Source organism: Aythya marila, assembly GCF_965140915.1.
Source record: "Aythya marila genome assembly, chromosome: 12".
In the NCBI taxonomy this organism is placed as follows: Eukaryota; Metazoa; Chordata; class Aves; order Anseriformes; family Anatidae; genus Aythya; species Aythya marila.
The window spans coordinates 14,021,271-14,034,622 of record NC_139053.1 but is presented as its reverse complement, the minus strand read 5'-3'; the positions used below and the strand labels follow the sequence as shown (position 1 = coordinate 14,034,622).

General features: G+C 34.3%; 1 protein-coding gene across 1 annotated transcript in view; it reads right to left on the bottom strand.

The window, feature by feature from the left end:
* Positions 1-714: 714 nt before the first annotated feature.
* The window catches only part of CDH8 (cadherin 8), a 132,499-nt gene continuing 119,861 nt past the window's right edge, over positions 715-13,352 (bottom strand). Inside the window, exons 10-11 of the mRNA XM_082769846.1 lie at positions 2,569-2,820; positions 715-1,446 (exon numbers count right to left, since the gene is read on the bottom strand). Of these exons, the coding sequence (XP_082625972.1) occupies positions 953-1,446; positions 2,569-2,820 (746 nt within the window). The 3' untranslated portion in view covers positions 715-952. The remainder of the gene's footprint in view (positions 1,447-2,568; positions 2,821-13,352) is intronic.

The following is a 13,352-nucleotide window of genomic DNA, read 5'->3' as shown; positions in this document are numbered from 1 at the left end:
TCATTATATATAGAAAAAAATGAATGGATATAATTTAGTTTTCTTTATAATCTTACTCTATAGATTATCAGTCTTAATAAATAAAAGCAGTAATGGACATCAATAAAATATTTATTTCAAAGATTAAACAAATAAATTCGATCTTTAGCAATAAAATCAGCAATTCTTTCATATATGCAAGTCCATCCCCTTTCACGGTTTTTTCTTTCCGTTCAGAAGACGAAGCACAGGATTGATCCTTCTTCTAGAAAAAGATCCTTTTGTAAAGCAAGGTTTTGTACCCCTGCATCTGAATCTCTGCACATTAGTAGTATTTATTACCCATCACTGGAATGGATTAAGAACATGTGAATATTTTAAGGCTTGACACAATATTTAAAGATGATATTCAGTCTGTGGTTACGTGGCCAACAATTACTGTATGTACAATGTATGGTCACTGCACAGTAGAAGCCAGTAAGGATTTACAATGCTATTTCTATTCAGCATTGCTAAGAAGACCAAAATATTGCTTTTAACATTTCTGTGGCGGGATCTTTGTTGGCAATGCAGAAATAAACCATTAGCTTTACACATACTGGCAGGAGCTACTGTTCAACAGCAAAATCCCTGCAAGTCCATTTTCTAAGAAAGCACCAATTTCTTTTCATTCTTTTCAATCCACTGAAGATAATCAAAGATCCAAATCTCCATCTTCAGAGTGGTCAAGTGAATATCAAATATCCAAAGACTTCTAGACACTCCACATACTTTACTTCACACTCCACAAGACTTAACCTCCTAACATATACTTTTTTTATTTGGTTCAACATTACAATGTAGTTGATTTTATAGATGACTGGCGCTAAACTTGCCTCTAAAACAAAAAGCCACATTAGTTTTAACTAACAGTAGTGGCCCTAGAATATTACATGATCATTAAGTCAACAGTGAAAAAGTTTGTAATCCACTGTCAAGTTTCTTTGTCACTTTCTCCAACTGAGTAAAGTTCTCCAAGTCTTTTAAAGCGAGGACCCCATTCACTGAGGTAGTCAAAATTCTGGTCTGAGTCTGATGCAGAAGACTCCAATGAGCTAAGGGAACCAGCCGCTGACCCTCTTCCTTCATAGCCATAAATCTGGATTGAGTCATATGGTGGAGCCGTGGGATCATTATCAGCTTCATGAAGCCTTACATTAATAAATTCATCAACATCAACACCATTGGGAACAGGTGCAAGACCCTGCCTGGGCATAAATTGAAGATCAGGCTTAATATCCTTACGAGGCAAAAATCCATTAATTCCATCTGGATTTTGCAAAGTTGCAATGTCAAAAGCCTCTGTATCTTCTTCTCCACCTCCTTCATCATCATACCGAATAATATTTTCCCTCACATCTTCATCATCTTTGATGATTAGGGGCTCATTCTTATGTCTTCTTAGTGTTACAAACAGCACCACAATGACTGCAAAGAAAGCATCACAGACTGATTAGGTAAAAAAAATTCTAATCAAAGTGATACATATTAAGCACAGTTAGGGATGATGATAATTTGATTCTTGTGAAAATAAGGGGTAGAGAAAAGATTAAAGGTCTGTAACTTCAACCCCACTCAAGTGATAAAAATTTGATCAGAACCTCTGGTTAGTCCTCTAGTTTTGTATTATCAGCTCATATTTACATTTGAAGCTCAATTTTGTGCAAGCAATAAGATGTGTACTTCCATCTTTGAATCGCAAATTTTGACAACTTTTCCCTTTGGAAAACCTACAGACCTAGGTTAAGTCAAGCTACCGTCACTCACTGAACATTAGTTCATAATGATCTACACTAAGGATGGACTTTTCCAAAATTAGAAGATGCTTTTCTGAAAACAGAGCTCTAATGATGGATGGAAATCGGTGCTTCTTATAGAATTGAAAAGAGAATAAAACAGTAAGGAAGAAATAAAGATCTTAGATACATCAGTTTCATAATCATGGACAAGTGCATAAAAAGCTCTAAGTAGGTTATACTTTGTTGTTTTTGAAGTTTAATGCTGAAATCCCGATTGCTAAAAGCAAAGACACAAAGTACAGAAAAAGGCCTTCTCTGTTCTTGACTTGACTGACTTGATATCATATACAAATGTTGTATATTTAGTTAAAATATACAGTGTTTCTTATCTTGGAAAACTGTAATACCTCTTATGCCATTACAATCGAGAATAAACTCATAGAAGTCTTGAAGATACAACAAACCCATTTTTCATCTTGTGCAGTATACACTCTGTTCATGTTTCTAATTGACATGCATGATATGATTTTTGGTTTCGTAATTGATACTTGTTTATTATGTAACTTATATGTAAAATTCCTTCAGAGTGAGACTTTGCTTTGTAAGTTGTTTTTTTTTCCTTTTTTTTTTTTTTTTTTTTTTTTTTTTCAGTTCTTAGTACAGAAGAGACACAGTTCGGACAAGCTTTTCAGTACTGCTATGTATCACATTGTATTAGATCATACATCCTTGTATGTGACTTCTTTGCTTACTTACAGCCTCCTATGAATCAGAAAAATTTTGAACACCGGGCTATGAAATCAATACGTACCTAGCAGCAAAATGATGCATGCTAATATTGCAATTAGGGCTCCCATGCTGAGTCCAATGGGAAGTACGTATGCTTCAACATTACAGGACTGGACAATTCCATCACTGCTGCAACCACAGACTCGAATAGTAAGTGTGCTAGTGCTGCTCATGGGAGGATTTCCACTATCACTTATTATGATTGGCAGTAGGTATACTTCTTGCTTCTGCCGGCTGAATCCACTGTGCTTTGCCAAAATGCTGAGAGTATTATCTGTAAGAGGGAAAATTTGCATTATTTTACCACATAACTGCTTTGTCTTGATACGTTCAGAAAATCCTCTACACAAACACATATATGCTTTATTATATCCATCATACTGTCACCGTGTGATAGAGAAATCCTTCCCCTTCCTGCCTGGCTTCCCAGGCCCAAAAATGAATTACTGCAACATAGGCATTGTCTTGTGTCATTTGGAACGATCATAATGACAACTCCTCACATTCTTCTCTGCATACATCCCTATAGATGTCTTTCCATCACAATTCATCCATATTTTTCAAGTCACACAGTCATAAAAATTCAACCAGGAAAACAAAAGAGAAATTATATGTTAAAGTAATCCTAACAAAGCACATTCATCAATTAAAGCAAACGTCCTGTGCATTATAATCAGAAATTGCACAACATTTCACTCTGCAACAAAATATTCTTCATTTTTATTAATAAGCAATATAAAGACTAAGGAAAAGCTGAACGTATTAAAAGTTGTAGGCCTAATTTTCAGCGACCTAAACATGATGAACATTTGTTCATCACAACGTGATGAAAACAAATCAAATCAAAACAGAATGTATTTCTATGAAAACAGCCAGAGGAAATAAGTCCAGGACATTTTTACCTCTGGACACATGCAGATTCTTAATTTTAGAAACTTATACAGGTGTCCTCACTGTGTGGTATCTTACCTAGACATAAAGTTACTCTCTATCAGCACTTACAACATATGTACTACTACCAACTTAACTGGTAACGGTGGTCAGAAGTATACAATTAGTACAGAGAAAAAAAAAAAAAAAAAGGTGAGATGATGAGGGATTTGCACAATGTATACGTCTGTATACTTGTTTTTACTTAAATGTGCTTGTCTTCTTTCTTCATAATGGTCTTACACCACTTCAGTAATGTATTAAGTTGAACTTACAGTCTGCCAACAGAGGCCCATTTAGCTACTTAAGCTTAGCCTTAGAATTAAATACAGAAATGGCTGTGGCTGTGCCAGTATTAAGACTCAGTCCATTTACTGGCAAATACAGACATTTGCCTTTTCTATGTGTATCAAACTGAACATTTGACTCATTAATTATACATGTGTTTTTTGTCCTCTTCCTTTTTCTCATATACAGTTAAACTTCTCAAAATCACTCAGTTCTGTATGACCATCAGAATTATTAAAATATAATTACTTGAATAATTCCATACAATGTGGCATCTATACTTTAAATACTATTTTAAATACTATTAATTCTAATTGTTCACTTTAATAAATTACTCTAAGAATAGAGTTGATTTTGCTTAGGGCAACCATATGAATTCTGTTGTGTTTAGTTGTAAGAATCTAAATCAGTCTTTTAATTTATGGGTAGTTTCTGAATCAAATTCCTGGGTCAATACTTGAGATTTTCTAGTGCCTTTAGGTATTTATAGATTCTAGCCATTTAACAGCATATGCCTTTCAAACATCAATAATATTGTATGTGTCAACATGCTTAGGTATAAACCACGTTTAATAAGAGTATCTAATATGCAAGACACTGATTTATTTACATTTATTGAGCTTAAAACAAAAAATAAGGTACCTGAAGTGCAATGTGAGTGTGCATATACATAGAGAGACTGTAAGAAAGCTTTGTGTCTACTTTGACCTTTGTGCTGGTCAGGGACTCCCCTAGAAACACAAAACAGTTTATAGATGTTTGTTTTGTACGGACTGTGATCATCAGTAACATTTCTGACAGTCTGCAGTATTTTTGCAGCATGTATTAATACCCCAACATAAAAGACACATGTATGCTCTGAAGAGCTGGCAATGGACTACAAAAAACAGAGAAAGATGCAGAGAAGGGAGAAGGGGGAAACACTCATGAAGTTAATACTATAAAGACATTTTTCACATCCAAAAAATACATTTTAAATGCAATATTTTATTCTTGATGTTCTCTTTAGGATGCATATTAGTAAGGAATAAAGGCTGTAACAGAACACAATGATTGCAGAACGTAATGAAAAAATTCTAAACTTTATCATGGCGTGAACTTATATCAAGTTACCAATGAGTGAGTAACCCCTATAGCTAATTTATTACTGCCATAGAACAAAAGATGAAAAAGGATAATTTCTTATGTAAAAACATGGGAGAATTGTCTCTTACAAAAGAAGACAGAAGGCTTGTTTTCTCACTCAGTGACTACTGAATTAAACTTCAAGCCTCTTTTGGAGCTCAGGGTTTTGATTCTGCAGTCTTCCTGTATCCCTTCCATGGTGGAATCAACAACCAAGCACGCCTATGCATCCTAGAGACATTCTTACTAAAACTTATATTGCAGGTTATGCAATGGTTTGAGAGTTTTTCATAGCATCTAGAATACATAATAAAGATGTGCCTATAAATCAACTACTTTGTAAAGCAGTATGCATATGAGCACTTCATAATTCCTTTGCAGAACAAAAAGATTTATTTATCTGTTTATTTATTCTTCAGGAATCCAGAGTTTCTATCTATTCAAGTTAAAAACTGTCACATCAAAATTGATAGCAGCTTGGAGCTAAATAAATAAGTTCAGTCCTTCCTTGTGCCCTTTTTAGAATTAAAGAAACATATGTGTTTACTAAAGATCAGTTTCAGGTACAAGGCTCTTAAGAACTCTGACAACTCAGATAGGACCAACCTCCTCAATGATAACCAATTATATCTGCCACTTTGATGCAGTGGAAAAGGCAAGTATATTTCAAGCCAACAATTAGCACACCCTTAGAATTAAGCAAAAACTACACTCCTTCCTGCTGGTAGAATGTATCAGAGATTAAAACGCATACATATGCAAATTAAACCACTCCCAGTGTCATAAATGCTTTCTAGCTGTCACACAAGGAACGTTACATTATATTACATTAGAAAAATAATTTCGTTGCTGGGTTTTGCTGAATACTAGTGTGGATAGCTTTACCAAAATAAGTGATTATTAAACCTATTGTAAAAGGTGCATTATTTTTATCTAATAGCATTCTTTTCCTGCTCAACACCCCCTTTTTCAAATACTGAAAAAAAATAAATTTATCTGCCCATTTGACTTTCTCCTGCAAAATTAAAAATATCTCAGCATGAGTTGCATCCTTAATTCTTTTACTTTAACCTTTGAAAAGATGAAAAAAAAACCAGCTGGGTGAGGTTCAATTTCCATCTCTCTCTGTGTGTGAAGTCCCACTTAGAATATTGCTACATCTGTAGTCATTTATTCAGGACTCTAGAGACTTTTACAGTTATTTTACACAGTGACTTCTCATATTCTAGAAATCCATACTAACACAGCCTGTTCCATTTAGCCTGGTACAGCCCTTATCTGTCCCAGCTGGAGGACAGGTTTGATATGCAGAGCTCTAGCATCTCTGCCCTTTACAGATATACAGAAGATGTAAGGCACCAGAATTAGTGAGAAATGAAAACCTAAATCTGCTCTTGTTGGTGTCAACTTCACTTTCTGACCCACTCACTGCTTTTCTGCCTTGTTCAGAAAATTCTAATAAGCCAGAATCAGAGCGTAAAAGGAAGCAAAAAATGAAGAGTAATATATCAGACACAGAGAAGAAGGCAGACAAAAACAAGAGGAAGGAAGTGGGATGGAGAAAATAATTTGCCTATTTCTGCCACTGAGTGAGGCTATGATGTGTAAGAAACTACCCAGTACCAGTAATGGTTATCAATTCCAGTTCAGAAGAAATGAGATAAAAATAAGCAAAAGATGACCAAGATATTTGGAACATTTATCTGAATTATTTAATTGTAAAAGAAGTTATAATGACTGAATAGTTAGTATCACGTAAGAAGAGTTGCACGACAAGAATAACTTTTTCCTTTTTTTAAACAGAGATTTGTTTTGTTAACAACTGCCGTGCTAGACAGAAGTTGTATTTGTTGTGCCCAGGCAGGAAACTGGCAGTAAAATATAGCCAATATGAAATGTAAAATAAATAAATAAATATATCCCTTGGTGTCACCGGAGATGTGACCCTTGAGCGGAGAACAATGACTCTCCAATTGGCTTTTTAGTTGATTCCTAGAACTTGCAAATAAATCCTAGCAGCTGATTAGCAATAAACTCAATTTATCTGATTTGCTTTCTTCTCTCTGAGGACATTCTCCTTACCCATAGCTGACAAAACAGCAGGAATCTCCTCTAGGAATAACCTCCAGCACTGCTGCATGAATTAACTTGGCAGCAGGTGCTCAGCAGGAGAGGGGACAATCACTTTCCACTCGTCTTTCCAATTAACCTGCTGATCCTTCATTATAGCGCTGTTCAGGTTATTTATTTATTCATGTTACTTTTAGCTAAACAAGGAAAATTACACACGGGCAAAAAAACCCTAACCTTCTCTGTTAATAGAGCTCTAAAGTAACCTGCTACAGACAGAGAGACACCAAGTCTTTACCCCCATTCAGTGAGGTATATTCAGAAGGTCCTTTGACATTCTCAATATCTGTGTGAACATCCCTAATTCTGTACCCTTTTACAAGGGAAAGGATTGAAGAACTTCATCGAAATGCCAGAGTCCTATTAAATTCCACAGGAGCTATATTCTGTCGTGCAAGCTTAAGGAATAGTGCAAGTTAAGTGATCTTAATAATTGCCTTAACTCCTCACAATTTTTTCCATCACTGTGAGGTCAGAATACACAGCTCCAGGAATACATAACTACATTTTTGACCCACAGCTCATTTTTACCATTTTTTAAATGTAAAACCAAATCAATTATTTACATCTGTAGCTAACTCTCAGTTTTATAAATTTACAGTCAATACAAAAGAGGTGATCAGGACAACATAATATAAGTGGATCACACCGTAAGATATCTGTGTTAGAGCATCATTCTGGTATAATAATAATTCATTCAACTAATTCACATTGGTCCCCACAAAATAAAAGAAACAACGTCTGATTTTTTTTTTTTTCTTCAGTTTTTTGTTGTTTCTTGAATGGCTAAATCATTTTCCATCATATTTAACAAGGAAACATTTAGAAAAAATTAGAGTTGATTTTTACCAGGGAATATTTTTTTCCAAAAAGAAGGAAGTTAAAAACTAATGAGTAACTAGAGAACAAAATTGCCAGATACTGTTATTTAATCCAGTTCTTACTGGCAGTACTGTAGCAAAGTAACTAACTCCAATTTACAGCTATCACCAAATCTTGATTTAAAGCTAGTTTAATGAACACATTTTATTTTTCTTGTGAGTCCATTTCTACTAGTTCTGCCTACAAGCAGATTTGTATAACAACCATGAAATAGACTGCTGTGGGAATATCTCCCTCACAGCTGAAACAAAGATTGACAATGTGGTAGGTCTTCCTAAGATACCCAGTGTGATTTCTAGGCAGAAGTAGTTTGAATAAGCATAACTGAGGACATGCTTAAAACTGCGCCAAGTACTTCTTGCAGATTCTCCACTATTTTCAAAACCTGTGATCTCTTTTGAGGTTTTTGGATGAAAGATTTTGAGAGAATTTAAGTGTAATGATTTTAATCCAAAGAACTTTTCTACTTATTGTGAATGAGTGATATCAATGCTTTAATGGCATTGACATCAAGACAGATGTGAAATCAACAAGCACGAGTTGAATTCATCTTCCACTTTTGTGCAAGACATGCATGTTGCAATTTTAAGTCAGACAATAAAATGATTGAACAAAAGTAAAAAAAATAGAAGTAGTCAGTTTATATCTAAGTGTCATTTTCTTTGCACACACTATTGCAATTCTTTAATTCCCTGATGATCTCTCTAATATTCTGAGATCAGTGGAGTAACCTGCGGTGCAACCTTCACCTACATAGCTATTTTTCGTTCTTTTCTCCCCCCCCCTTTTATAATTTTCTCAGAAAAATCAAATCATTAACAGTATTAAGGACTTTGTGGTAGAAATCTATGCTGGATACATTACGTGGAGAAGGAAAGTTTTAATTGGAAACTTTACAGCTGGAAATTCTAGAACCACAACGAAGTATATTTCATTTCTTTATATTTATTAGGGCTATCTTTGAAACTATTTTCTGAAATCATTAGCTTAAGGGGAGTTTCTGTAAATTTTTTAGTTTAAAATCTGATTTTCTGTAATACAGAGTCCTTAGGCATAAGTAATAGAGCAGCAAGAACATCCTTACTGTGATACTTCGTGCTAATTTAAAAAAGGCCCTAGAAGAGGTTACTCAAAGAAGCTGTGGATGCCCCATCCCTGGAGGTGTTCAAGGCCAGGCTGGATGGGCCCCTGGACAACCTGGTCTGGTGGGAGATGTCCCTGCCAGGGGGTTGGAACTGGGTGATCTTCAAGGACCCTTCCAACCCAAACCACTTCTATGGCTACAGGTTCTATGATTCTAAGTTTGCTTGTTAAAAGTTTGCCTGTCTTTAGCATGTGGAGAAAAAACTATTTGTTCATTAGCATAACAATTTTGTTTCATGATTAATCTCAGCATTTTCAACACTGATGTATATATACACCAAATACATTTTTAATGAAAACTTATGTATACATATTAACATACATACGTATGTATATACATTTCATGTGTCATTTTACACATGTACATGAGTATCTTCCTTGAGGAGACAGTATCTCAAAATTAAAAAAAAAATCCCATTGAACAGCAGTATACAAAGAAGATGGCCCTTTGCATAATTTTTATATTGAATGCATAAGTATTTTGTTCAAGTAGAAGGTTTATAAAATAAGCTGAAAATAAAAAGATGCTATTTTTAAAGTATATTCTGACTTATATTAACCAAATCATACGGACACTGAAACATTCACAGGTATTTCAAACTGACTTGCTTTTCATGAATGTCAAAAATCTGTGATGCCTTCAAAAAAGTAGATTGATGACTGCTATCATGTTTGATAGCAGACATCAGGTTCAAAAGAAAAAAGTTTTTGTGCTATAAAATTACAGCTGACTGATCAAAGTGTCTCTGCTTCACCATACTGACATATAATGGCAATTTACAAAACATGCCTATGACACACTATCAACCATCTTAATGCATTTTTGTGTTTCTAGAAATCTAGAGTTTCTGGAATCATTTTAAACACCAATAAAAACACGGGTAAAAAAAAAAAGTTTTTCATGAGTGAAAATACATTGACAAGGTGAAGAATTGGAAAATAATAACAGCTTATTCATCCAAAATGGAACTGCTGAATCTACCAGTGAATAAAGTAACTAAGCACATTTCCAGGGCATGTATTCCTCTGCTGATATAAAAAGTGCTGCTGAGAATTTTGAATTATGAACAAAATATTTCATCATGTAGAATATCTCACTCATGCAGAAATTACTTGAAGGGTGAATAATCACATTATTTTGGTGCAGAACTTGCAGTAAATAAATTTTTGATATAATTAATAATAACAATAAAACAAACCACCAAAACCCAGGCAAATAAGAGCAAAGTGATGGAATCGGCATTTCCTCCTACTTTTTTCCTTTGAAAAATATGAACTTTAGATAATAGTCTGTATAATTTTTGGTTCTATTCCTTTGGAAAAGTCTGAACTTTAGATAATTGTCTCTTAAGTATTCTAAAACTTTCCTTTGACCTTTAGTCCAGCAGAGCTATAATCATACCTAGCTATATGGTCACTTACAGTCTAGCAGCAACTATTGCATTTTGTACTTTATTTTTTTTTAACCCATTGAAGAAAGGATAGCAAATCCCTGCTAATGAAATAATGATGTTGAAGCATGTATTGTCTGAAATAATACTAATTCTACTATTAACAGGGCAGAAAAATAATCACGACATAATACCTCTCTCTCTTGTTAATATACAAGGCAATTTACTAATGGCAAGTCAAAAAAAGGAAACCTTGGGCTCTGGGTCTGTTTAAGCTCTACAATCACTACTGTTCTCACTGAACAGTACCCTACCTCCATGATTTTAATCTCACCTACTCTGATTTTTTGCCCATTTATCTCCTCCAAGTTCCCTGATGCCAGTTGTGATTGACACTTCCATAATCTGAAGCAAATTCAGACCACTGAAGATGCAAGAGATGCTAAGATAGCACTGGCTTTTGCCTCTCATTTTTCTCGTCTGTATTCAACAAGCCAGCCACAAACTTGTTTACTAATAATCACATTGCTTTGACATGCTTTACTTTATTCGGATCACATCACTACATGGCATGTGCATTGAATGTTACATCTGTAAAGTATAAGAATTAATGCAGGTTGCCAAGCTCTAGTTTAGAAAGAGAGATGAAATGCCTGTCAAATGTGCTTAGCATTAAAAATACATTATTAACACAGCAATTTGCATAGACTGATGGATCATTTTTGAAATCTACATATTCTAGTTAATTCTATTATCTCGTTATTTTAACCAAAAAGTTTCAGAATGTAACACTGTGTATTGTAATGCTTTGATAGAATAAAGGCAATATTTTACATCTAAACCAAGAACTTTTCATTATTGTTTTACCAGATTCCAGCAAGATACTTTGAAGATAAATAAGAAAGCCAAAGTATCCCTAGGATTTGCCATCTGTATTTCTCTTTAGGGATAATGAATTCTTATTCTTTCCATGACTGCATACTTACAAGTGCAGTCAAGGAGGTGAAGCTAAGTAAAGACAGCTATTTAAGCCCCTTCTGTCACAGAGATTTACAGTTTTACACATTACATTGATTCAGAAATCTATTATGTGTAAAGCTAAATCTGAAGCAGATTCAATGAAATTTATAACACTTCTGTTAGCTGATGGAAGAGTTCCAAGAATTCCAAACTAAGTTCTTTACCTTCCTCACATGTCCTTCAATTCTTACGTCAGTGACTTACTTTCTGGATCTGGAAAAGTTCAGTGTCTTCATGAATATTAAGACAATCATGGATGTTTGAATTGAATCTTGCTTTCTATAATTTAAACTATGAAAACAATAGTACAAAATATAGAACTTCAGTCGGAACGTCTCTGGTTTTAAAATGTGATGTGTTTTTGGCATTTAAGTGAGTTTCACACTAAGCAAATTAACATCCACTTCCCCATGCCAAAATGATTATCTTTGCTGTCCAGATGCTATGGAACATGCACGTGCACACCACAAGAATTTAGACTAATTCACTGGTAGATAATATAACAGTCCTTTAAATCTGAATCTGAAATCGGATCTATCAACCTAAAGCTTTGCTACGACAGTTAGTAAGCTAAATTCAGGGCATACCAGTGTATTTCTATTATGCTTTTTTTTTTTTTTTTTTTTTAATATTATTACTACTTTTTTTTTTTTTTTTTAATAATGTTCACTTTAAAATACAGTGACAGAAAGCAACAACCAGACTATTAAAAGGAAAAAAAAAAAAAAAAAAAAAACCCACAGACACACAAAAACAACCAGAATTTATTGAAATGCTGCCTATTTGTACTGGTGTAATAAAGGTCTTGTCAGCACCTCCATTACAAAATGCCAACATTCAGGGGTTTACAAGTCTGACATAACAACTTGCTATGAAAATTTAGAATGTGCAATCTCTGCCAAAGAGCACTGAAAGTTAAATACAACCTACATTGGCTGTGGCACTTTTAAGTCAGAAAATAATTTTTTAAAAAATTACTTAACATTTTCTTGAACTGGTGTGATTTAACAACAACAAAAAAGTAGCTTTGATTTTAAAAAGTGCCAGCCCCTGCAGCTCCTACATACACAGAACTCCCTTTAACACCACTGAGAAAAATTTATGTGAGAGGACTGAAAGAAGTGCTATAATACATTTTTGTAAATGTCATCAGGAGTTATATTAGCTTTTTGTAATTTGAAAGACTGAAATGCTATGGTAGAAGATTGCCCCTGGGCACACAGGCAGTCTGATAATGACTTTTTGAAGATGTTCTCATATGCAGATTACATATAACAATTTGTTATCGTCAGAACATTAATGGCAGTAATTTAGACCCCTGTCTTACATCCAAAATATATACAGTGTCTTATTATGTGCACACCTCTCAATGAGGATATCTCCTATGGTGAAAACTAATGGTCAGTTGAAATGCTGGACACAGCAAAATATGTCTAGAGAAGGAATTTCAGTAAGCCGAAAGAAAAAATATCCATTTGTAGAGTGCAATATAAAAGTTTCAAACAAAACATTCCAGATACTACTGGGAACATTTCTGCAAACCCTATACCTTCTGTATACTGTAAGTACTATGTACAGGAAAGTTGACGTAGCCAAAAACTCCAGGCTAGCATGTATAATCAGATTATTGATGTCTACAGAAACATATATGCATATGCCTTTAAATTTTAAGATCTGTGCATACTGCGAGCCCCTAACTTTGCATACATGCTATACACATCATGACACAAAGCACAACCAGGAAAGAAGAAGGAGCCATTAAAAGATGTCAACATTTGAGTTCTGTCTCACAGCTGTAGAATTACTTCAAAGTCAATGCTTATATTAATAAATACCATAGATTTACAAGCTAATTTATAGCATCAGTTCATAAGATGTTCTAGAATTTTCACAGAAC